We start from the raw sequence: 27383 nt of genomic DNA on the forward strand, positions 1-27383 counted from the left end.
TTGATTACCATGACCATCCTGTCTCCATAAAACATGCACGTGACAAGGTTCTCCACTTGCTGTGTGGCACAAGAAGCACTTCGAGTAATATCAGAAGTAGTTCGATGATGTCATATTCCAGAGGCTGCGTTTTCCACGTGTGTGTGTGTGCATCTGTGCGTGTTTATGCAATTTCCGTGTGTGTGTTTATGCCTGTGCGGACGTGCATGCACGCTTCCATGAGGATGCGCGTTTTTGTGTGCGAGAATGTGCGTGCACACATATTCACGTGTGTGTGGGAAGCGGAAATGTAGTGGTTAGCGCGCTGCGCTATGAACCTGGCGACCCGGGTTCGATTCCCGCTCACGGCCAACACCAGTGATGATTATCTGAACCGGTCCCGGGCTTCCCTTAGGTCGACTCAACCTTAAATGAGTACCTGGTGCGATGTGAGACAAAGGCGGCCAGGCGTGGTGTTGGCCACCCACCCCCTCGTGTGCCGTGCCGGCCTTCATAGGTGCTCGCTAACACCACTAAATGGGGGATCTTTTTGTGCGCGTGTGTGCGCGCGCGCGTGTGCCACCTGCACGGCAGGAGCTGTCTCAAGCGGTGTCGTGCCAGGAGAAGGTGGTCACGGTGCGCAAGGAGGCGAGCGAGTCGCTGGGCATGACGGTGGCGGGCGGACTCGCCAGCCGCAGCGGGGAGCTGCCCATCTTCGTGACGAGCGTTCAGGGCCACGGCTGCCTGGGCAGGGACGGGCGCATCCACCGCGGTGAGCTCCCCACCCCACCCCTCCGACGCATTCAAATGATCGGCATCATCAGCCACCACCGTCACTCATGATCCTGATGGCACCTGCACGTGAGCTAAATGTCACGGCATCATCTCCCCGGTGGACGCCGTCTCGGACGCGTTCCATTGAAAATGGGCGCTCGAATATCACCCGCGCGACTTGGACCGGCTCTGGAAATTTCGGCACGGCTTGACTTTAGCAATAAAACTAATGATCAGCTTGTTTAATTATCAATTCGGGAACAATTGTTCTCAAGTGCATTTTTTATGATGCGTTTCTTTTAATGGGAAAATTGCATTGCAGACATCGGCCCTGTATACTTGCACCCTGTATCTGAAACTAAGGCTTGCCGGTTACGCACCGGCCTTCAACACAAAGGTCAATTGGCCTCTTTTAACCCTTTCCAATTCTGAGACGTCTGCAAGTTGCGGTGTTCACCGCCGAATCTCGGAACGCGCAGGCGGTTCAGCGAGGGGCGTAGGGCCATTGTTTTTAAAGACATTGTACTCACCGCAGAGAACTGTAGCGACACGACCGCACCTATGATAGCTGGCACCAACCTGTGCCACACGCCCTCCCACATGACCTTGTGGGAGCCTCAGTATCGATAAAGTTCGTTTATTTTAGTTTGTCTTCCGATTCCATTCTGATGATGTACACGTACGGCGGTGTCACTGGAACTGAATCGGAAGAAAAACTAATGACGTACACGTACACCTATGTCAACGGGATAGGAAAGGATTAAGGAGGCCAGTTTGTCAGAAGGCCATTCTCTCCCTCTCAGTAATTCACAAACAAACCAAGAGGATTTTTTTCCACTCTGCCTGGGCATTATTATGTCTGCCTTCTTGCCCGTCTATCCATCCCAAGATAATGCATATATTTTCATGAAAACTACAAAATCAACGGCTACAATATTTTACGCACAGCTCACCAACGCCATTATCCAGATCTCTTATAGTTCTTTTTGGAAATTGTTGGCAGAAAAACTCTCCGAAAAGTTTTTGACTTCACTTCGCAGTGTGACGGCACCACGGATACCGCCGTTATTACCGCACACTGGAGCACTCGTGCCACAGCGCACCACTTCCGCACCCAACATGTGCATCCGTTTGTGTGCACGGTTGAGTGTTTACGTGCGCACATCTCTCCTTTGTGCGCTTGAATCACGTGGCAAAATAGATCACTTAAGAGTGCTTGCCTGACAGCTTGTTTTTTGTGACACCATCCCCATCTGTTTCCTGACACTTTCCGCATGCCTCCGTTTTTCGCCTTGACCCTACCCCACAACCCCCCCCCCAACTCCTGTGATGGCTCGCATCCAGCTACTGTTAGGTTTTGATTAACCGCGGATATTAATAATATGCACTCAGCTCCTACCAATTAGTGCAGGCAAATGAGAGACTCATGCGCAGAATATTCTAACCAGCAAATATGGCCAGTGCTCATCTTGGTTGGCAGCCCTGAGCCTGTGGTGGAAATTCGACATTCCCATGGTTGAGGCCAGTCTTTTCCATGCGATGAACACTGCTGACTTCCTACAAAGTGGTACGTATTTTATCAATCCCGAATGGATGTTATGCAATCGCCGGCCGTGGTCTTCAACACACCGCCACTTGTGGTTTTGTGGCCAGAGTGTAAGAGTCGCCCAAATAGCCTCGTATTCGCTGTAAGGAAGGCCCTTCTGCTAGCAGTGGCGTGAGCAATCAGTTGCAGGCCTGCACCTTTACCTTTGTTAATATTTTCGTGAGAGTCTGATGTACTAAACACATGGCAGTTACTGATGGATTGTGGTACACTATAGAAATAATCGTAATTCATTTACTGGGTAACTATTTACTCATTTGTCTGTTGCAATATGTTCACAGTACAATAACAAGTTTTTTCTTGTAGTAAAATAAGTATATAACAAATAAATGCATTATCATCCAATAATTAGTATGTCCTCTTGTATTTTCAAACCTCATACTTTGGTAAATATTTTTTTCAATAGATTTTTTAAGTGAGGAATGTGTCCCTGATGTTTGGAAGAATCCATAAATATCATTAGTTACATACATTTCCCGCCAGAAATGTTTTGTCACGTGGCAATCGGGTGACATCATTTTTGTGTGCACGTTGAATTGTCACGTGATGTAAGTGATCCAACAAAATATCCAAAATTGTCCTTGAAACATCTTAAAATTCGAATCTGAAACGCATCGCTCGGACCAGCTGTTAATGTTGCGGTGGAGCGCTTGACCGCTGCACCACCGCTCCACCAGTCTGCCCAAAACAAGAACACACATCTCAGGAGGACACAATGCCGAGTATCCAATCATCGTCCCCGGAATGTATTCTTTTTGTTGTCTATTTAGCCGGCCTGTCCCCATCGTCACGATCCACGGGAGGAGAGCGGACGGGGCTGTGTGCCAAATATCGTAGCGGTGGATTTTGCAGTTTAATGCACGAATGAATTCAACTGCACGACGTAGAAAATTGAGCGTGACATATCAAATAAGCACGATCAAAGCGAAACAAATACAACAACAAAGCTGCACATACCCTAAATCAAACACGAGTGACCAAAGCTACTCAACAACAATAACAACAGCAATTTGACACTCGCACGAAGCTTCAAACAGTCTGGTTTGGCCTGGGTTTCAGAACGACAGAAATCCACATTAACCCGGTTGCAACAATCTGAATTCTGTGCTGATCCAATATACTCTGGGCTGCACGCTTAGGGGCCGTCCATAAATGACGTCACGCACCTAGGGTGGGGGGGGGGGTCAGACATTTGTGACGATGTGTGACGAGGGGGGGGTGTTGAGAAATGTGACGTCACATCAAAATGCGCAACTTTAAATAAATAGAGAATTGTTAAAACAACACTAATTGTTGAGCCTCGTAGACATTTGGATAACTTCTGAAGTAAATAAAACTAAACTACTTTTATTTGACCTGGTAAGGCCGACTGAGCCATGCACCTATTTTTTTAAAGCGACCTGGATATCACAAATGATAGCTCAACCAAGTTGCATTTCACGTGGAAATGTATCGCAGCCAAATACTCTAAACGGATGTTTCTACATGCGGAGGGAAAAACCGGAGGACACTGAGAAAAATCCACGCGACCATGGGGAGAAACATGCAACCTCTAAGTATACAGCAGGCATCGTCAGGGTCTAAATCAAACCCACGACCTCCTGTATACCAGGCGAGGTAGTTAATATTTCCTGGCAGCGATTTAAGCCGCATCATCTCTACATAACAAAAAGGCTCAGTCCCTTTTACACGCACCTTTACATCATCCGCACCAAGTTTACACAACAAAGGCTCATTCCTAGCAGCGTGCTTCAGCCGCACCGAACCTCACAAAAATAATATTCAGGGCCTGCCTTGGCTCCTCCCACCCTCAACCAGTATATATAAAAATACGGTTTTCTTGGAATTTCTCTCACTTGATACAGCTATCGTGCTGTGACTGTTCCACCTGAAGACGGTAGCTTGTGTTGCCTCCGAAACGTCGTGATTTTAATTTTTTATTTTTATTTTACTTTTATTAATTTTCTTTTTTTACCTACGTGACTTTACCGAAAAAAACTAAGAATATGAATCCTTGCAGTCACGAAAGCTTCAAATCTAGAGTTAATATCTCGCCACTGTGGCTATCGACCCCACCCCCATGCGGCACAGGCGACGTGCTGATGAGCGTGAACGGCGTTGACCTGACGCGGCGCAGCCACAGCGAGGCGGTGGCCCAGCTCAAGGCGTGCGCCGTGTGTCCCGTGGTGACGCTGCGCGCCCTCGAGGTGCGCGTCCATTCCGGGGCGGGTGCCCCCGTCACCGCCCCCCCCTCCTCCTCCTCCTCCCCACCGCCGCCCCCCAGCGCTGGCACCGGCGGCACCGGCGGTGGCACCGGCGGTGGCGAGGCCACCAACGCCGAGCACGAGTATGACGCCAACTGGTCGCCGCCGTGGCTCATGTGGCTCGGACTGCCCAGGCAAGCAGCCTCCTCTGCATCGCCACTCACTCGCCGGGATCAATCGCCCAGTCAACCATCCATCTGTCCATCCATCCATCCATCTGTAAATCCGTCCGTCCGTCCTTCAATCCATGCAGCCATTAATCAGTCCATCAGCCTGTCCGTTCATCGGTGCGTTCATCCTGTCAGTCTGTCCATTTGTCTGTCCATAATTCAAACGATCCGTCCATCTTCCTCCGACTCCACCGCATCCGTTCATCAATTTGTCGATTCAAGTTTGTAGGCCGGGGTAAGGGGGGGGGGGGGCGGGGGGCGTTATTCTGGTCGAGATGGATTGTGCACGGCATGCTGCATCGCTGCTCAATCTTCCCAACTCATATTTCCGTGTGATCATCATCACCCATGGACTAGCCACTGTTGAATGAAGGCATGCCAGAGCTGTCACCAAACCTCATGGTCACGCGATGCAACAATCCGTCTAGCACCGACACACAAGCTGATCTCGTTGCATTGCTTCATCCCTCTTCGTGAGTGTCCTCTCTGCCGCTGCGTTGTTAGTCTCGGTCCCTGGCCAGCATCCCATCCATCTGGTTTTTGTATAATGTGTGCCAAATTATACCACTGGTGACTTCATACAAATTGGTGCTCACTTGATCAACCCCTGACTCCGATGCAAACTCGTATTCTTCCAGATGCGATCCGCACACTACGAATACTGTGCCGCTTTGCCGGATGGCTCATGGTCAGGAGGGCATGTAATGTCAGGTTAAATCACCGAGCTAGCACTGCTGAGACCATGGGTTGGACTCTGTAGATCCATCAATGGCCGCACTGGGTTCTCAAGCCAGTCTCAGCCCATGATGTAGAAAATTCAGCCGATCCTAGTTTTTGGCGCTTAAATCTATAAATTGCATACATTACTTACAGAAAATGTATTTATTTTAGTATAAAAGAGTGTTATCTAGTGTTGAGTAATAAAAAGAAAGCTTACAGTATTAATGGGATAGTTTTGAGGTGTCATCCTTAAGGGACATTGCTTGAAATCATGTGCCGATGTTCCAGCTGAGAAAATACGAGATTGATCTCTCAAAGCAATGATGCACGAGGGTGATGTAAGCAACAGTCGTCACCGGTAACGCATTTCCTGTGAAAAACCGCGTATGGAGATAGCATCGCAATGGATGTGTCTGCAAAACAGAACATTCTGCGGTAACTTTTACCGGTGAATTTTGTTGTGGAAATTTGCTGTGATATCGCCTTTCTCTATCGTGTGATTTAGCCTCATGATAAGACCCTCAAGTTCAATGTAGGAAACTGCAGGAAATAAAATACATATAAATGCAATTGTATGGCATGTACGTTGAACTTCTTTTGCACCGTATGCAGCCAACAATGCTAATCAGAGGTGCGGGCTTATATATAAATTCAGGACCATGCTGTAATATTGCCATTCCTGTCAGATGTATCCAATGATACAGCCAAGCACTGCACGCATTACAGGAAGCTTACAACAAACTCGTGGTCAAGTTTAATCTACTGGACGTGTGTGAAAAATATCTTTATAGCTCATTGGATTCCACCAGTATAAATATTCTGATTCTGATTTGCAAAGAAGATTGTGACATGCTCTCTCTTCATTATCGTTTAGCACGAGCGAGCTCCTGCGAGCTCTCTGGCAAATACGAGTGATGTTTACAATATCTGTGGAATTTAGTCTCGTGGGAATTTCCTTGACAGTCTTGAATAAAAGTTGGATAATGTGTTTGCCATCTTGTTCATTGCTCAACCACACCAAAGCAAGACACGGTGCACACCGATCAATAACACGGACACATACATGCCAGTGGAGAGACATTAACATTCATATTTATCAAAATACGTTCATTGATGTAGAGCGGTGGTGTACACACTGCACTTAAAATCCGGCGTCCTGAAGTCAGTCTCCGAACACGGCTAACGGTTGTGGCGAGCGATATTTGAACCGGTTCTGAGCCCCCACCATCCTTCACCAATCCACACTGACCAGCGAAGTGAAGAAGGGTCAAACAATCGCCACGGCTAACACGGCGACCTTCGTTCTACCAATGGGTTGGCAAAGGGCAGTCGGTACATTTTTTTTTACATTACTACGATTAAACTCACAGAAGGCCGTGGACTGTGAATGCAATGTCACGTAGATTACACAAGCCGCATGGGATTTCTACGGAACGGTTTTGGCGAGGGTTTATTTTTTCTTTGTTTTGTATTCCTATTGTGCCTCCGGCAGCTTCCTGCAGAGCCGCAAGGAGGTGATCCTGCGCAGAAGCACATCGGGGAGCTGGGGGTTTAGCATCGTGGGGGGGTACGAGGAGAACCACAGCAACCAGCCCTTCTTCATCAAGTCCATCGTGCTGGGCACGCCGGCCTACAACGACGGCCGCCTCAAGTGAGCGCCACCACCTGCCACTCGTAACGCGTTCTCGGCCACTGCAGCCGCTCGCTCGCGGCAGTCTGTGGCCCTGGCGCGGCCAGGTGTGACATAGGGCCAGGTGTGATGAGGGCCAGGTGTGACAGGGCCAGGTGTGATGAGGAACAGGTGTGACATAGTGCCAGGTGTGATGAGGGCCAGGTGTGACATAGTGCCAGGTGTGATGAGGGCCAGGTGCGATGAGGGCCAGGTGTGACAGGGCCAGGTGTGAGATGGGCCAGGTGTGATGAGGGCCAGTCCGCTGGATGATTCAATCACCACTTGGTCTCACCCTGCGTTTGGACTCAACACACGCAGCTGCAGAGGCTGTAGTTGCTGTTGTAGCTGTAGAGCGGCATGAGCTGAGATCTTCTCCGACATCCGTCTGAAGTGAGCGAACAGCAATCATCACCTCCCAAAGATCACAACGTTCATGCTTCTGAAGCCCGCTGTTATTTTGTCCTAAGCACACGCATTATGGCAGCCAGGCTTTGGTGTCGGCCCGGTAAAACATCCAGTATATCTCTCGCAATGGCCGTGGCTACCACTAGTCACATGCTTACTCCAGTGCATCAGCGACACGGAAAATATCCAGTGAGAAACTGAGCCCTGATTACAGTGCAGAGTTATGTTATTTTTACACTTCCGGTGGCGCAGAAACATCGACAGGGTTTTGTAAATGAAACGAAGTGATTTAATTCCCGGTTGGCCAGTGGTGTAGCGTGGTTGGCAATGAGCCCTCTTGGAAGGAATTACATTGCTCCCCCGCCCACCATTGTCCAACGTTCCCTCTTTTTATAGCCCACCACCTGGACCCCTCTGGTTTACTGGCCCCGGGCACAGTTGCACCGCCTGCACACCCGCGAGCTAAACCCTGCTGTCGGTGCAACTCACAAACCGAATGCGCATTATTTGCCTTTAAAACACGAACAATATTTGGCCCACGAAGCCTGAGAATTACACATCACTGAGCTAGGCCGCTGTGTGGTCGGTCAGCTATACCCTCCTCTTTCACATCCGAGTCGTGTGAGCGCTGGGTGCGGGGGTGGGGAGGGGGCCTTGCAGCACGGGTGGCCTTCCAGCAGCTATTTGAGGAGCCAATCTCAAACCCAAACTGTGAAACTGGCCTTGGGACCCATCTGCATCTGGCTCGATGACAAGCGGGGCAAAAGACCCTTGGTTATTCGCTCTCATCGTACATGCGACCCGACACCTTAATTGTGCGTTACATCAGCGGTACTATGACTCGGGTTCCGCCATGCAAAGAGAACCTAAGCCTCCGTCCTTCTCTCCGCACCCCCCGTGGCAGGTGCGGGGACATGATCGTGGCCGTGAACGGGCACGGCACGACCGGGATGAGCCACGCGGCGCTCGTGACGCTGCTCAAGGAGCTCCGCGGGAAAGTGACGCTCACCGTCGTGTCCTGGCCCGGCAGCATCCTCTGAGAGTGCGGGCACGGCGGGCACGGCGGGCACAGCAACACAGCCGCCAGCACCACCGCAGCCGCCACCGCCACCAACGCCACCATCAGCACTACAACCACCGCCACCAACGCCACCGCCACTGCCACCATCATCACTCTCACCGCCACCACCACCATCAGGGGTGTAGCCAGACTTATTTAAGGAGTCCTGGACGGTAGGAAAAGTCCCAGTATATATGTGTATTTCAGTTACACGGAAACAAACACCGCAACTGTAATTTGAATATAAACAATTCCAACGAGGATTCTAATTGGAAGCCTCGTATATTGGTTATCAGCATAGGCAGTTTAAATTGAGGCTGTTTTCTCTGCTGCATTATGACAACTGTTTAAAACCATTTTGGAAAAGCAGAGGTCACCTTTGGTATTAAGAGATTGGTGTGTGAGGCACGAGACATGTCTATTACGGCTGATTTTTAACAAACCATGAATTAAGCATCTGGCCTTTGAGTGAATTACACGTCCAAACAATGTACTGTTTGGAGAGAGGATGAGGAATGCTGCAGTTCTAAAGAGAACACGGGCAAGGAATTGTCCCTGTAATCAGTAGGTCGTTATGCATGGGACAAGTCTGCAATGCCGAGGGAAGGTTATTGGGACAGGTGACCTTAGATTGGCGATCAAGGGGAATATCTAAAGCCAGATCGTGGAAGAATCTAAATGCTGACCTTGAATGTCAACAGCTTTGAGAGGAAAGCAATAGAGATGTCTGATGACCTCTTGACCTTGACACGATTATACATACAGTGCACAACAGAAAATGTCATGGTTACAAAGTAGAGGAAATGAAATAAATTTATTGGGTCTAATATGAAGAGGAAAATTATATTAAGTGCCTCTCCATCCAGTCGGCTCATTCACAAGAGTGAGCAGATCGCATTCGCAAGGTTCCGGAGTTCACATCCTGGTTGGGCGCCAATCATCTCTCCGGGGAAAATAAAATACGTACCACTTTTGGGGGAAGTCAAGAGTGGTTGTCCGATTGAGGGACTCGCTCCCGCCATAGGAATGTGGAATTTCCACCACTGGCTCAGGGCCGTAAACAGAAGATGAGCACCATCTCAATGCAGGAAATCACTTCAGCTTGACCTACTACCTGTCTGGACAATGATTTAAAACAAGCTGCCACATTTATCTGTGTGCACCGAATCTGGCTATACCCCCAAATACCACCACAACCACCACCACAACCACCACCCCAGCATGATCTCATGAACTATGTCACTTTACTTGACCGATAAGTATTTTTCTATCTTGGATTGCTCTACGTGTGGATAGCTATCGTGTAGTATACGCTATTGTGGCTAGCTGCCTTACAATGCTTTACCATGCAGCGGCGGATTTATTTTCCTTTTTCAAACGTATGAATTTTCCACAAACCGGGTCGTTTTATCAGCGTCGGTGTTGCAGGCACAGCATTCAGAGCCGCGTTAAACTGCAGGCAAGTTACAAAAGGTTACAAAGTGATGAATGCAGCTTGCAAAGATTTCCCCCCAAGACTTCCAGTTTTGCATTACCGTTTGGAGCAGACCGCCAACGAATACGTTTGGACTGAATTTTTTAATTGCTCCATGATTTTAACTGTGAGTGGTATGTACCCACAAAAAACGAATAACTTTACAGAGCGGAGTAGTGGTGCAGTGGTGAGCACACTGCACCATTACCATTAATGACCAATTTGATTTGCTGGCTACAGCGAACATCAGTGTTTATATCTGAATCAGTCCTGGGCTACCTCTTCATCACAAACTCGCAGTGACCGTGACTGGCACAGCATTCATCTAGCAGCGCATTGACCAAGGCCTGCAAAGTATTTTTTTTAAAAAGCTCCACTCACGTGAGCAAAATCTTGGAACTTTCCTCGACCAAAATAATTTTTAAAGGAAATACTTTAACATCATTATTTCACGTTATAAGAAGGCCAGAGGCAAGAGCCGGCCACGGTTCTGATGCCACTCGCAAATAGGCTCTTAAATGACTCTCCGTCATTATAAATTCTGGGGTTTTCAGCTTATTCGGGTGCAAGGCTCGCTGCCGTGGAGTAATGGCGAGTCCAATGGACTTAAAATTGCCGGTTCGATCTCCCACTGCCTCTGTCCAGCCAGCACTATAAATGGTTACCACCGCAGTCAAGGGATTTGCAGGTCGCGTTTGGTGGGGTCAAGTGTGGCTACTGCCATCCTTTCCAAGACGTCTGACCAGCGTAGAAGAGGAGGCTCTATCGCCAGCCGTGGCATGAGCAAGACATTGCTGGGCTGCGCCCCTTACCCTATTAGGCACAAGGCCTAGTTATCAGAGCACAGCGATATCCAATGGTTTTATGGGTCCAAATGAAACTCACAACAGTGGACAGGTGTGGGAAAATAATTCCCCATGTTAGCTGCTGAATTGTTCCCATTATATTTTAGCCTTAAACAAAGTGCCAAACAAACCTTAATATTTTTCAGCTACCTTTCATCCAGCGGATACACGAATCCATCAGACATTGTGTTGATGTATGCACACAGAGAGAGATACCTTTTTAAGCTATATGCTGCATACCGTGAATCGTTTGAAAGTGCTTTGCCACCAATCGTTTGTACTGATCAATGGATAGCGAAAGAAACGAAATTGCGACCAAATGTGCACAGCAAGTTTTTTAAAGAAACATTCGTGAATGTCAAACGGTGAAAAATCACATCTTGAAATGTCAGAAAAATATTCCCTCAGCTATAATAGCAAGTAGGCAGAGACGGTGTTCACTCGGGGTGACATTATTTCATCCCTCCCCGATTCTATGCATTCTTCCAATTTAGTATTCAATCCCGTTTTAGCTTTGTGGCTGCATACGGAGCCGATGAATTGTTGCCATTCAAGAGTTGATTCTCAACTTAAATGCTTCGTGAATGACAGCACCTCCAGTGACTGCATGGGTCACCTAGACCCATTGCCAAATATACGCGTGGAAAAAAGAAAAGAAAAGATGGAATTCGATGCACATCTCGCGAGCTTAAGAATCGCTATTAAATCGCCGACGCAATGCATAGACGCATCCCGAGTGTTCTGCTGTCTGTCTCAAGCCACCGGGGGACTGGTCTCCTTGGTGTCTTTATTCTTACCACTGGTCCCTCAGAAATAAACAAGAAAAAAACGAGGCCTGCGTACAGCGATGGGTTTATCCCGAGGCGCGAGAGTGACTGCAGAAACGTAACCCCGTGCTCCCAGAGCAAGAGTTCTGGTGGATTGCGATCTGTAGGAGGGTCGCGCGTACGTGCAAGCGTCATCTCCGTGCCCGAAACAACAAAAAAGCGCCACTCTAAATCACGTAAGCTCAAACTATTTGCATTTTCTGCGATGCGAGAATGACATTTTTGCTCGTGGATTCAAGAAAGTGCGTGCAAGTATGTGGCTGTAAATACTTTCATATGCATTCTGTTACATTCCTCTTCGCAGAGACGCCCTGCGTTTTTATGTTTTTAATGGGATTTTTTAATGCGGATGGCAAAAATGCTTAGACCTTAAAAAAAAACCAGGGCTTTGCTATTTAACATAATAATGTAATAGCTAATAGTGACCTTTAACACTCTCTAAATGTGATGTAATTATCATCTGTAAATTGTTTGCAGAGTTGGGACTTTTATTAAACACAACGCAGAAAATATGGCGTGGGCCTTTATTTATTTTGCTCCAAATACGAAGACAGCACACGCAGTTACTTATAAATACGTCTTAAAGTCAATGAAAAACACGTAACAATGGGCACACACACACACCCACGAACCACGGTATTTTTGCAATAATAACACTCATAAATATAGTTGTGCTCATTCAATGGACGTGACGGCAATATCAAGCTTGGACAATATTAACCCCTACATACTCGTTTAGTTGCGGTCATCTAAAAGCTCTTTTTATTATTCGTGTTACGTTAATATTTTTGTATTACTTTAATAAACTGCAACAAAAAAAAACATTCAGAAGTAACATTGTATTATACGAAATTTCAACGATTACATTTTAACATCCAGAATCACGTTTGAGACCGTACAATTAGCACGCTCCATTAAAAAATAAATACAATACAGTTCCCGCAGCAAGGTCGAGCGATAAGTCCGCCCCGAGTGTTAGCACGCATGCACGGATGCATAAATGTTGTTCCATACACACCCCGCGCTGGGCCAGGGTGTACATAGTCCACCAATGGTGCTCTCCACATGAAGATGTGTTTTTGAGAATAATTGCGGCTTTGGGTCCTCGCTCACGGCTCAGGTTCCCACAAGGCATTAAAGGCGGAAAATGTTCACACTAAACAGACGCACGCACGCACGCACGTGCGTCCGTGCCTCCGGACCTGCCAACTTTCTTGTGAAAAATACAGCCAGCCAAAAAAAGTCAACCTCATAAGGCATGCAAAAAATATATATAAATATAATTACAGCCATCAATATTTTTGTTTTTTTTCTTACAGAACCCAGTACTTTTACCGCTTCATTTTAAGCTTTGTACCAACCCCTTAAAACAATCTGACTTTAGCCCTTCAGTGGGAAGATGCCGGTAACTTGAAGCGAACGGCAACTCTGACCTTTGGTCCGACAAACTCTGGTCGAGAGGTGCCCTCTCAGGCCATGATGTGGGGGGCACCGTCCATTGTGTCGCTTTGGTTGAGCATCACCCCGCGGTGTGTGCGGCGAGTGCGGTGTGTGCAGTGGGTGAAGTTGGTGGGGTGCGAACGGTGGGTGCGGTGTGTGGAGAGGGTGCGGCGAGTGCGGTGTGTGCAGTGGGTGAAGTTGGCGTGGTGCGAATGATGTGTGCGGTGTGTGGAGAGGGTGCGGTGGGTGCGGTGCGTGCGGCGAGTGCGGTGTGTGCAGTGGGTGAAGTTGGTGCGTTGCGAACGGTGGGTTGCAGTGTGGAGAGGGGGCGGTGGGAGCGGTGGCCATTCAGCCGCACAGCCTCAGCACAGGCTGTGCTCCTCCGAGCCGGCCAGCTCCTCCCTGTGCCGGAGCCGGTGGTTACGGTGCCTGCGGTGCCCAGCGGCCGTCACCTCATCACCGCCGCCGCCTTCTTGCCGACGGCTGCAACTAATGACAGAGACAGCCGTATCGGCATCCCGCCGAACTAATCGCGGCACTCACCGCTCACCGCGTGCAAGGGATAAGGAGGGGGAGGGGGGACCAAAGAACGACATGAATAATTCATGCTGCTACTGTCCTTTCTCCACCACTCCTTGGTTTTCACTTTAATAATTTGGACGTGCAGTGTTAATCTCTCACTTAGCAGGTGAAGGTGTTTTCTCCGTCGCGCCAATAATATACGCTTACTGCATTCTCCCGCACGATAAAGCCCACTCCGGAATCAAAATATGCACGCCAAAACTCTTGTCCTGGGTGTCTGTGTACGTTGAACTTCTTTCGCACCGTACGTAGCCAACTATGCTAAGAGGTGCGGGCTTATGTATAAATTCAGGACCATGCTGTAATAATGCCACTCCTGTCAGATGCATCCAATGATACAGCTAAGCACTGCACGCATTACATGAATACATTTTTAAGAAATATGGTCTCTCGCCAGCGCGCACCTACACTTAACGGATTGGGACACACCCCTCAACTTGTGCTTTACAAGAGGGCGAAAGAAAGTGATCCATAATCCGCAAAATGTGGCAATTGTCCGTCGAATGTGTGCGCAATTAAACCACCATCAGCCTTGCAGGAGGAGGAGAAGAGGGCATGGGGGGGGGGCAAGTGAAGCGAAGAAGGGAAGGGTGACTGGTGAGGAAATTTTCTCAAACATTGATCGTGACGGGGCCACCAGCAAGCGCCTCCACGCAGAGTTAATGAGCGCGCGCGAGGCGACGCAGACCTGTGGAGCTGTTGACAGCAGCTGTCTGCCCTGTTGTCCCGGTCGTGACGCTGATTCTCCCACGGCCTGTCCTGGCCGCGCGCCGCCTCCCATTGGTCACGGCCGCCGGCGAACTCCCCCGAGCTCCCCACGAGGGCCTCGTGAGCTCCTCCGTGAGCTCTGCGGAACACGCACCCTCCCTCCTGCCACCTGCGATCCACCTCCTCCACCACCTCCTCCACCTCCTCCACCTCCTCCTCCTCCACCACCTCCTCCCCCTCCTCCTCCACCACCTCCCCCTCCTCCTCCACCACCTCCTCCACCACCTCCTCTACCACCACCTCCTCTACCACCACCTCCTCTACCACCACCTCCTCTACCACCACCTCCTCCTCCACCACCTCCTCCTCCCCCTCCACCACCACCTCCTCCCCCTCCTCCTCCACCACCTCCACCACCACCTCCACCACCACCACCATCACCTCTACCACCTCCACCACCACCTCCTCCACCTCCTCCACCACCTCCTCTACCACCTCCACCACCACCACCTCCTCCTCCACCACCTCCACCACCTCTTCCACCTCCTCCTCCACCACCTCCTCTACCACCACCTCCTCCACCACCTCCTCCTCCCCCTCCACCACCACCACCACCTAATCCACCACCTCCTCCTTCCCCTCCACCACCTCCTCCCCCTCCACCACCACTTCCTCCTCCCCCTCCACCACCACCTCCTCCACCACCTCCACCACCACCACCTCCTCCCCCTCCACCACCACCTCCTCCACCACCTCCTCCACCACCTCCTCCCCCTCCACCACCACCTCCCCCTCCACCACCTCCTCCCCCTCCACCACCACCTCCCCCTCCACCACCACCTCCTCCACCACCTCCTCCCCTACCACCACCATCTCCTCCTCCTCCCCCACCACCACCACCACCTCCTCCACCACCTCCACCACCACCTCCACCTCCTCCACCACCACCTCCTCCACCTCCTCCACCACCACCTCCTCCACCACCTCCTCCTCCCCCCTCCACCACCACCACCACCAACTCCTCCACCTACACTTCCTTCGTCTCCTCCTCACTGCGGGAGGCATCCCTACGCGCTCCCCCGCCCCCATCGTTGAGCGCAAATCACAAACCAGAACTAGGACTACCCTGAGGCACGGTGACTTTTTTGAAATTATTTAATTTTATGTTTAATAGCTTAACTTTTAATTGGCGAATAAGAGAGTCGTTTTGGCATTGGTTGTGCACTTTGGTTGTGTGTATAATGCTTTGCTTTGAAGGTAGATTCAAATATTGTTCATTAGCCGTTGTGATTCATATATTTCTATACTGGGAACAAATTCCATACCGTGACATTCAAAACACTTCCCTTTTCACGCCATTTCTCGCTCTGCTCAACAAGTTCTCGTCAGCGTGCTCCTCTCATTGAATACACCTCAGTGGTGCTGTTTGTTGCCGTCCCACTTGGGTGCCTTTCGACATTTCGGCCTGTGCTCAGTGACCGCGATAAATAAAAAAACATGGTTTTCTCATGCCTGCACGGCACGCTATGCTTCTGGGCTGCCAGCATTACAGCCTGTGTGGCACCATTACAGACTGTATGTACGTACGTACGTGTGTTGAACTTCTTTCACACCGTACGTAGCCAACTGCGCTAATGTAAGCCTGGTTGGCATCGCAAAGAAACTGCCCTGTAAACGAAGGTTTCGCGGATTCATCAAATTTTTGGGTTATACTGCATAAGTAAAATGCTGCGTCGTATAGCCTCCTCTACCCCGACACGGCCAATAAATAAAGTTGTCACGTGGTGAACAAACGTGCCAATTTATTAACTGCTTCAGCCGTACCACCGGTGTTGTTTGAGAGGCATCCACACCACGTTTAACAATTCAGTGTAAACGTTTTGCTGCTAGTTACAACCAGCATCAGGCAGTTGCCAGAATTTTGCGCAAATATCAAATACCCTCGAGTCTTTGGGAGCCTTACAATAGGTATAACTGCGTGATATCACGCAACATGATATCGAAAGTCAATACAGCGCACTACATATTATGATTGTTAGTGCCCCTCAAAACATGTATTTTGTGCAAGAGGGCCATCAACATAGGGACTAATGTAGCCCGTTACACCACAGGCCCTTTGCGTCAAGAATTCAGTGGCTGCAGAAGAACATTGTGTGTTTTTTTTTCCTGCGCTTTTTAAACAGCGGACTGTTTTTTGCTTATGTTTCCATGCTAAAATGTATGGCCGTGTGTGCTGTTGTTCTGTCCGTGACAACATCTTACTCCCCCCCCTCCCCCCCCCCCCCCCATGATTGCGGAGATCGGTGGCCTTGGTCTGAATCGGCCCACGTTGCTCAACGACAGATGAAAACTCTGCGATCGCGCAGCAGCCACGGCGTTCCATCACTCAAACGAGAACAGAGCGCACGTAAAAGCCGGGACATTTTTTGAATTAGATATTGATGGGAATTAAATTATATTGCACTGCGCCCAAGCAACCTAATACGGGACGCCCCGTTGCCCCGTGACGCTGGACGCAATTCACGGGTTCGCTTAAGTGGTTTTTACAGGCGCTTTACTGTAAAAGCGACCGAATCTACCACTCCCAATGAGCTTCGCTAAACTCTTAACTGGGGAGCAATACGTTTTAATGCAGGTGTCACTTCATTAGTAACAACCCTCCCAATGCCCGACTTGTCCTCAGAAGACTCCTGCACACCGAGACAATAAGCCACGAGGACTTAACGTAGACAGAGCCACTCGCAGTCGAGGCCAAGATTGCGGTCACCTCGCTTGCACTCTGGCGGCGCTCGCAGAACCTCGCGGGTGGTGAACAAATTTCCGTTGATGAAAAAGAAAACACCCCTCCCCTCTCTATGCATGTGTGTATGTTGAACTTCTTTTGCACCGTACGTAGCCAACCGCGCTAAGCGGAGAAGCTCCTCTAGAAGATTCCTCTAGTGGAGGCACCTCTGCTAGCAGTGGCGTGAGAAAGGTGAAATCCTGCAGCGGCTTTGCCCGAATAATAGAAACAAAAATAAACATGTAGACAACAAGTGTACAATCAGGAAATCCCAGCATGCTTTGCATGTCAAGATATTGGCACCCTTCCTGCGCACATTCTGCACACAATCAAACTATAAACTAAACTTTTTTAATATTTTACCAGGTAAAGCCCACTGAGCTATATAGCTCTTTTCAAAAGCGACCTGAACACAAATGATAGCTCAACGAAGTGGCTTATCGCGTGGAAATGTATAGCAGCCAAATACTCTAAACGCATGTTTATAAATGTGGAGAAAAAAACCGGAGGAGCCAGAAAAAAATCCACGCGACTACGGGGAGAACATGCAAACACCAAATATACAGGCATCCGGGTCAGGAACTCAACTGAATTCAAGAACTGAAGTCACGGTTGGAGAGAGCCATGCAGCGCAACTGTGAAAGATCTGCTCAGCAGCAGCACCTTATCGCGTATAATCATCATTGAATTTCTGGACCGCGTTAATTTTTGCACGAGGCCGACCAGTTTCCACACGAGTTGGAGAAAGTGCTTGAATTGGCCAGCACTGGGCATTCCCCTTGGCTCCCCTCACCGACATGCCCCCCCCTCGCTCCCTCTGCCGCTATTAACCGTCTGCGCCGAGAGGAAGCTGAATGTGGAGCGCGGGAGGGGGTCAGGACGGTACCCGTTGTTGCACGTGGCGGGCATGGCGCCGCTCAACTGGCCGGCGAGGGCCACGTCGCGGGCACACTGCTGCATGTAGAGGTCCCAAACGGCAGCGGCGCCCGATCTCCTGAGCAACGACGGCCAGCCCAGTGGTGTCTGCCCGGGGCTGGGAGTGTAGCTCATCCCCAGGGCTACGTTCGTTGCGGAGGAGAGAAAATAAACAAATGTGAGCCATCGCCATTAGGCGCGCAGCAATTCACATCGCCCACACACACCGGCAATTGAGCAAAATGTCACGATTCGGTGTCACGTTTTTCCATTCAAGAGCCCTGTCGTTATTTTTGAGTCGCTCGTTAACGGGGCCTCGTTTCTGTACGATCTCGTACGCTACGCGTGACTCGGGTGAAGAGCGGTCGCACGTTGTAGCCAACAACGGGAGTTTGATTCCTGGCCATGGCTAACATAAGTGAGCGAATTATATTTTAACCGGTCTGGCACGGATCCCCCGTACCAAACCGCACTGTGGATCAATGGGGTGAAGTATGTTCATGACTGGGACAAGCAGTGCATTGACCAGAAGCTTTAGATTATATAATGTGTCTCATTTGTAATTTATATCTTGGGTTATCGCCTTATCCTGCCTGATCTTGTAGCTGTGCATCTCGAATTGTATCGCCTGCCTAGTTCATACTCTACTTTATAATTTGTACGATTATTTAATTGTCTATACTGTACCCTTTCACTCACTAATACTGTCAATTTCCTATTTTCTTAATCGTGTGTCTAATTTATATTCTCTATCATATTTCATCAAGTCAGTATTGTCCGACTCAATTGTTCCATTAGCCAACATGTATTTTAGTACTATAATTTACAAACTGTTCGTACGAATCCCGAACAACCAAACCTGACACGCACGATTCTACCCTCGTACCGCGAACAAAAGAATGGACGGTTCGAGAGACAAAACGTTATGCGGCGAAATCATCGGCACATAAACGCCCACCTGAGTTGCTTAGCGCACTCGCTCGCTTAGCCAAATTTCACGGGACGTGGCGGGGGGGGGTCGATGCCGCGATTCCCGGCAGCCGCTCGGTAATTTCTGCGGGGAATTAGCGAAGTGAGCGGTCTGCTGTTGTAAAACGGATGTTAAATACCCCGTGGCATCGTTCGCCAAAGTAGGCGTTTACGTTCCGGCGCTAGAGTGTGCAATCCCAAGATGAAAAACCGCTCGCAAATTGCTACAAATTGACAACATTCGCTGCTTAGCGTATGCCGGCTTCCTCCGTGCGGCTCTGTTGCTCGACTACATTGGCGTGCAACCTTAATCCACCCCACCGCCGCTCGGAAGCAATGAGTGCACAAAAACAAACACAAACACTTAAATATTAATGACCTCAAGAGATACAATACCCTTATACATTAGAAATTAGAGGTCGGTTACAAATATCCGAGTCTTGTTTTAATGATGATAAAAGTAACAAAAAAAAATTCGTAACGTAACGTACAAAATGCACCAACCAATTATATTTTGAACGAACGTAATTTATGGCGGCACTTACCGTTGTAGTCGTACGCGTGAGCCATCGCACCATCATAGCTCGGAAAGCTTTAAAAAAAGAATAAAAATAGCATGTGTGCACTTTGTAAATCAATTTATCCCGCACGTTAATCCATTGGAAACGATGTCGCTTGCAGCGAGATACCGCCGTGCGACACGTATTTTCAGCCTTTTTTTTTTATATAAATCCGTACATCAAATTAAAATTCGCCACGTACGATTGTGAAGTAAATGGTAATCAAGAGCGAAACGGTTGACAATCCTGGACGCATTTAAACGATTGCGAGCGCGCCGTATAAGTCGGATGTTATTTTAATTGAAACTCACCTTTCCGCTGCATTGAGGACAGCAAATAAATTGGATGGGGAAATACCTGTGAAAGCCGCGTGGCCTGAAACAAATGAAAACGGCGATCGGTGAGAAGGGCACATACCCCTAATGAAATGGGACTCGTTGCAGAAACTGCCGCCTCAGCACCAAAGGCGAAATAAAAAATCGTAACGGGATTAAAATGGCACTAACGACTGAAAAACACGACGCGGTCCATGTTTCGGCTTAGAGGGCCCACCCCTTTTAAGACTCCGTTGGGAACCTTGATGGAAACCCTGTCCAGCAACTATTGACAAAAGCAACTGCTAATTTTATATGTTGTTTGTGTTTGCAAGAGGTGTGCACGAAGCGAATTGGGTGCAAGCGCAGACTTTGCCGCCTTTGATGATGTATTCCACCTGTCTCGTTGAAATACTCAACGAGTTAATCGCCTTTCCGCACGCGCGCGGTGACCAGCCTCCGTGTTCGGCCACCGCTAAGTAAGCCGCCCCGTGCCGTCTGATTGTGATTGATGCGACAGCGCGGCCTGACCTCGTAGAACGAGCGGCGCTCGCTCGCCCAGTGACAGACGCGGGGGCAAAACAAACCCGGCTCGATTTTTATTTCATTTCGTTATATTGAAGTTTTTTTTTCTCTCTCTCTTCCCTTTTTTTTCTCCTGTCAATTATATTCCAGTTGCGCAATCGGTGTCATGCCACGACGGGGCGGAGACGCCGCCACTTCGGAGCCGCGCTCGCGGAAAGCGGAGCAGCGTCACCCCCGTGACGGACAACGGCCTCTGGAAGAGGACATCAAAGAACCACCTCCGAGGTCGATCGAGTTGCTCGTTCATCCGTATTCCGCGCCGCACTTTCTCGAGTGCGATGCCAGAGGCGTCCGTCTCACGGGGGATCAAGCCCAAATATTTGTTTTGGTTATTCTATGCCCAATTGTCAGTGACAAACCACGTTCACTATCGTGGTTGTTTGTGTGTTTCGTTAAGGACGACCCTATTGAGTAATCACAGCACTACACTTTAATCATGGGTGGCCATCTCTGTTGTTCATCTCAGGATCTCGGGAGGTGCTGCTGGGCTCAGTGTTCTGTCACGATTAAGTCCTTGGGCCACCAAAACCCCTTATTCCACCGGCACATCCGACCTGTGCCAGCACGGAGGCCCTCGCGGTACAGGTGGCTTTCCCACTGGCTATTTTGCCCTGCCAAGCTGCAACCAAATCGTGATATGCCGACATCTCAATCTGGCACGGGGTCAAGCAAGGCCAGGGGTAGGACAAACAACACGGTTGTCGCGTGCGACGCTAGTCGGCACGTGGGCACGGCGTCTCCATGTCTCCTGCATGCGTCCCAACTAGTCAGGTTGTGTGACGTCAGCGGCATGGCTCGGCTTATGCTGTGGACAAAAAACAACAACCTGGCGCCTCGTGAGCTGCGCTGGGCTAGCTCGGCACGGCCGTGGCACGCTTTAGCAGTGGATGGGGCAAGCCTGCACACACGTGACGCACTCACCTGCTTGATGCATGGCCTGCAAAACCTCCGCGGTGAAAGGAGAGGGTGGCAGGAAAGTGGGTGACAGCGTAGGGAAGGACTGCTGATGAGCTATGTTCGGAGGGAAGAAATGTGCCGCGTTCTTGTGCACATCGAATTCCAACTGCTGCACGATCTGCTGCAGCCCGTCTGGAATCTGCGCGAAAGGTCACCGAAGCATTGCAAGTCCTCGAGTGCAAGATCATCCACTGGTATGAAATATCTACTAATACGTGGAATGTTTTTAACATACACGTTTTTTTTGGACAGTCGTTCAAAAGTAAACTTGATGAATCCTCCAAGTAATTGTATAATTATAATAGTAACGCACATTATAGTTTACCCAGGAAAGCATGGCTGAGTCGCAAGGCATTGTTGAGCTTGTGGGAGGAAAACCGGAAAAGAGAAATCCCACCACATCACACGTCCCAGCGGGCTCGCGGGCACAAATGAAACCCCAATACCTTGATGATCTCATCAAGGAGCATAAACAATCATCACGCGAACTCCGGTCATCCTCGCAGCAGCGCCTTTTGGCTAGCCATCGAACAAAGACGGTCACTGCACTGCACCCTTTCGGATGCGCTTCTGCGGCGGTCTGGAATACCCTTCCGCTATTAAATCTAGATTGAAAACTCATTTATTTAGCACTTTTTTTGCGTGTTTAGTTTGTTGTCCCTGCCCCACACCTCCAATTAGCACGGTTGGCTACGTACGGTGCGAAAGAAGTTCAACATGCGCGAGTGTGCGTGCTCACCACGTGCGCGTGGGCCTGAACCGCGCTGTCCTCACACAGGCCTCCGTCCACTCGCACCATCTCGTCCACCGCCCCGTACCTGCTGCTGCTGCTCGTGCTGCTGCTGCTGCTGCTACACAAAGTCACTTGGCGTTACGGACACGGCAGATGGCTTCAGTGACTCGAACATGGCAGGTAAACCGTTTAGATGAATGGTACATCACTTGACTACGAGTGCGCACCTACGATTAGCACGGTGGGCTATGTACGGTGCAAAATAAGTTGAACATACATACGCATATCACGCTCCCTCTCTCTGCCCACTACCACTCTAACCTCCTCTTGTCCTATGCGGAAATTGTCGGGTAATATTCCACTCCTTTCATTCGCCGAGTGGTGACACTCAAGCTTACAGAGGTTGAAACGCATGCCTTTGGATAATAAAACCCCAACTCGGGAAAGGCACTGCTCACTCTGCACCAAAGCAATGGACGGGCTATGCGTCGAGTGTGATGGAACTGGGGGTGGCGGATGCTCTCAATGACAAAACGGTTTCATTTTCGATCCAGCAGGAACGACTTAAGTCGCTATTCCCGAGCCTCAGACATTTCCTCCGAATCAATGAGGACCTTTATTTTTATTACGGCAAGTCTCTTCAAACGTTGCGTACATCCATCACCGCAGGGTTTGCTCGAAAACTCTTAATTGCCAAGTGAAATGTAATTATATTTCGAACCGAATTCATCTTGGCCACTGTAAAAAAAAATCTAAAACGTGCGTGTGTGTTTGAAGGCAGTGGTGTAGAGGTTCACACACTGCGCAATGAACCCGGCAACCCCAGTTCGATTCCCAGCCACGGCTAACATCAGTGGAGTTTATCGACACTCGTCTTATGAACATCGGCACTGGGAAGACAACGGCAGCAAGTTGTGGTCGCGGCTCTGACCACCCCACCCTCCACGCGTGCCATGTCGGCCTTCATTGGTGCTCCCCTAACAGTACTAGGCCCAAAAGCCTATATATGAGACTATGCGCAGAATCTTTGTATTTATCTTTGTCTGCAAGTGTACACTCACCTCAGCTTTGATAAATCATTACCTCTCTGAGAGTAGGCCAGCCTTGGCTTTGGCCCTGGATGCATCAAAGTGCACCTCGTTTCGGTGTTGCACATCGTTAGTGACTCCATTGTTCAGCTGCTTCGAGTGGACCTGATGACACAAGGAGGTAAAAGAGGCATCAATCATTGCCTTCATTTACTGCACCTTCACTTGTGACCAATTCGCACTCGAGATTGCTTTTCGCGTGGCAAAGTTCAAAGAACTTTTCTCCGAGTACGTGTCAATTATGGTCGGTCTCACGATGCCTCGTCAGACGCGATAAAGCGGACTCGGACTTTTTAGCTTGCTCAGTGCCAAGTGGCCTTTTCTCGCTCTCCTTATTGTTGAAAGATCCTAATGCCGTGCGTTTTTTGACGGAACTTATTTCTTACCGCGGCGAGAAACGCAAGATTGATATACCGCGGGACTTCTCCACGCAGCAAATGAAAGATTCTCACTTGGCCACATTCCCAAGTGGAGCCAACCACGAGTCCGCTCGTAACATCCTCACTTATATCCTCCCCCCCCACCACCACCACTACCGCCACCCACCCCAGTCTCATCGCCAAGTACGGGGTGATCCATTTCGAGATGGTTAAGACCTACGATGTGATCCGACTCAAATGAGCATCGAGGTGGTGCCCTCCTTCTCCCGCTTACAGCCCTGAACCAGTGGAGGGAATGCCACATTCCTCTTGACGATAGCGAGTCTATCCATAGGACAACCACTGTGGACTTCTGCAGAGTGGTGCTCATTTCATAGACCCAGAAGGAACGATATGCGGAGTCAATTCCCAACCACCGCATCCACACGCTTTCTGATACGCTTCTGCGGCCGTCTGGAACGCTCTTCCTCCCGATATTAGGACGCCACTGGCGCAGTGCACTTTTAAATAATCTCGATTGAAAACTCATTTCTTTGGAGCTGCCATTTGTGTTCAGTTTGTTATCCTTCCCCCGCACCTCCAATTAGCAAGGTTTGGCTACGTATGGTGCGAAAGAAGATCAACATACGTGCGTACGTACATACAACCATAAGTTGAATTCACTGCTTCCGATTGTGTGCCGCTTGCTCTACCGCTGATCCAACTGGCCGGATTATAGATGCCCCACTGAATTATAAATACCATCTTACTTTCTTCTCAACAAGTAATTTGATATTGTGAAGGTGATTGCTCCATATCTTACGGGGGGAGGGGGGGCTAAAATATTTACTAAGTGTTCTGAGATCAGTGGGTGAGGTGGAGAGGCATGGAAATAAATTGCAACTTTTTCTATAAAATGGATTCCCATTATTTTTAGTGGGATATCTATAAATTAATAACACTGCACGATTGAATCAAGATTAAATGCAAACACAAATGTCAGACTCTTTGTTTCAGCTTGTGCAGACCAGGCTTGTGACCATCCAATCAAATGTAAATAATTCTGTTCAATTCAAGTCGGAGGCGGTCTTTGTTTTGGGCCAAATCCGTAATCTCTTCAGCCACCAAAAAACAGCCAGGGGCTGAATCTCAATATTCTACACACACAGACACACACACAACATCAATACAAAAACTATAAGAACGTTCTACATTTCACAACATTAATGACACATTATATCTCACTCAACACACCGACAAGATACTTTAACTTCAGAGTATTAAAAATGCGATATGTTCAAAACCAAGTCCATTTGTAATCAATGTATCTTTGGAAGCTCTTTTACACAACAGTCAAGTGACATGAGCAACGCTAATGAGTTGGGATCTGACAAGGGTCTAACCACGATGCATAGAACCCCGTGCCAAATATTTAATGCACCGTGTTTTATGGGACCGCAATGTTAATATAATGTGACCGTGCTACATTGCACAATGTCAATGAAGCTTGCTGCCACCGCGCATTCGTTTTCAAAGGGCAAAAGCGGGAAAGGTACAGCTCTGCAATTGCTTGCGCACGCCACCGCTTTGGAGGCTGTTTTGGCCTACTCCACAAAGCTGGCTAGATGGCGTACAAGCAGTGGCAGCACCCTAGCTTTACTGCTGTGGCGAGATGTTAACTACCTCGCCTGCCATACAGGAGGTCGTGGGTTCGATCCCGACGCCTGCTGCTGTATATTTGGAGTTTGCGTGTTTCTTCTCCCCATTGCCACGTGGATTTTCTCGGGGTCCTCCGGTTTTTCCCCTCCACATTTATAAACATGCATGTTTAGAGGGTGTTTGGCTGCTAGAAAATTCCACGCAATAAGCAGCTTCACCGATAGCCAGGTCGCTCCTGAAAAAGAGCTATACAGCTCAGTGGGCCTTACCAGTGAAAATAATAGTTTAGTTTTAGTTTCGCACCATAATCGACCTGTCGATTGACGGACTACAATATGCCCTTCATACAGTATGGTGGACAGAGGCGAAACATTTTAAGAAATTTGCCTATTCCTTCGCGTCAACTGCCACACCGGCTGATTGAACTGTGGCACCCCTCTGGATTGCAAGCCGGGCGCGCGTCACCGTTACGTCACGGCAGCTCTCCTCGCGGTGCACTTGGGGACGACGGAAAAAAACTGGCGAGTAGAATGAGAACGGAAACTACCGTCAAATAACCGTGCGTCGGTGATTCACGGGCCTGCACACGAACGGGGCCCCAATTACCGTTGCGCCGCAGCTTTTGGTGGGGACGTGGTCGAGACCCATGCGCAGGCACCTCTGCTTCTCGCAGTACGCGGTCCACGTCTCCTCGGTGAAACCAAAGTTGAAGAAATCGGATGGGTCGGTGCCTGTACGCAAACAAGACGATGCAGCCACGTAGCCATCATCATTGTCGTCGTCGCCGCCACCACAGTAACAATAGTCGACTAGTTTAACACGTAGGCTTTCACGACGAATATCATCCATAACAGAGGGGTTTTTTCGGTTAGATCGCGTAAATGTATAAATGTGTCGTTAAACCCGTCACCACCCGATGCAGCCAACTAGTAAGGGTTGTCACGTAAACAGAACGTGGCCAATTCGTCACTAGTACAGCACTAACCGGTGTGTTGGAGAGCCAAGCCACAACATTTACAATCTGAGTACGCCGTTTCGCCAGTAATTAAAACTAGCTTCATCAGGCGACAGACAGATTTGTGGAGAAGTCCACCTGTTTTCGTTTCTTCACGCCATCACCCTGCACAAATAGCTACCGACTTAGTGCTGTGGAAGCGAATCATCAAATAATACATTGTTTAAATGCATGCCTATACAAGGCCACCACACTTCAATAGGGATGACCGTTGGTATGGCTATTTTGATACACACAATGGACAGGAAGGACACAATCAAAGGGCTCGCATAATGCACATGCATAATGTACGTTGGCTCATTAACCCCTCCCCCCCCACTTTGCCAAGAGCGCAGAAGTGTGGTCACCACATCTATGCCTCTATATAAGGAATGAAACAGGTGGACTTCTCCACAAATCTGGCTGTCGCCTGATGAAGCTAGGTTAATTACTGGCGAAACGTCGTACTCAGATTGTAAATGTTGTAGCTTGGCTCTCCAACGCACCGGTGGTGCTGTACTAGTGACGAATTGGCCACGTTCTGTTTACGTGACAACCCTTACTAGTTGGCTGTGTCGGGTGGTGGCGGGTTTTAACGACACATTTATATATTTACGTGATCTAACCCAAAAAAACTTATATTATGAATAATCTACTAGTGACGCGCCGCTGATAAAAGTATTCGTTCACTCTTGAAGGCACGAAAGGCAGGAGGAACCACAGACGAGCAGGAAGCCAAGCCACGTGGCTGACCAAGTGTCAACAATTGCCCAAGCTCTGTGGACCTCTATATATGAAGGTCTTATTGGCCAATTAGATTCATCAAAATAACTGGTTATTTTGCTGCGCCTTTTTTACACCTGATGAAGGAAGCTTGTGTTGCCTCTGAAACGTCGTGATTTAATTGATTTATTTTCATTTATTATTCTTTTATTTTTATTA

General features: G+C 49.0%; 2 protein-coding genes across 2 annotated transcripts in view; one reads left to right on the top strand and one right to left on the bottom strand.

The window, feature by feature from the left end:
- The window catches only part of LNX2 (ligand of numb-protein X 2), a 47777-nt gene extending 35465 nt beyond the window's left edge, over window positions 1-12312 (top strand). The window contains 4 exon segments of the mRNA XM_078865064.1: window positions 574-751; window positions 4451-4757; window positions 7006-7164; window positions 8495-12312. Coding sequence (XP_078721190.1) covers window positions 574-751; window positions 4451-4757; window positions 7006-7164; window positions 8495-8630 — 780 coding nt within the window. The 3' untranslated portion in view covers window positions 8631-12312.
- Window positions 12313-12319: 7 nt separating this feature from the next.
- Window positions 12320-20305, bottom strand: LOC144937666 (uncharacterized). The gene is made up of 5 exons (XM_078865065.1): window positions 20064-20305; window positions 19738-19784; window positions 18195-18366; window positions 14507-14665; window positions 12320-13725 (listed from the first exon to the last, which is right to left on the bottom strand). Exons 1-5 carry the CDS (start codon window positions 20165-20167, stop codon window positions 13599-13601), a joined length of 609 nt encoding a protein of 202 aa, XP_078721191.1. The 5' UTR covers window positions 20168-20305; the 3' UTR covers window positions 12320-13598.
- Window positions 20306-27383: the final 7078 nt, after the last annotated feature.

The sequence above is a fragment of the Lampetra fluviatilis genome, chromosome 19 (genome assembly GCF_964198595.1).
Source record: "Lampetra fluviatilis chromosome 19, kcLamFluv1.1, whole genome shotgun sequence".
Taxonomy (NCBI): domain Eukaryota; kingdom Metazoa; phylum Chordata; class Hyperoartia; order Petromyzontiformes; family Petromyzontidae; genus Lampetra; species Lampetra fluviatilis.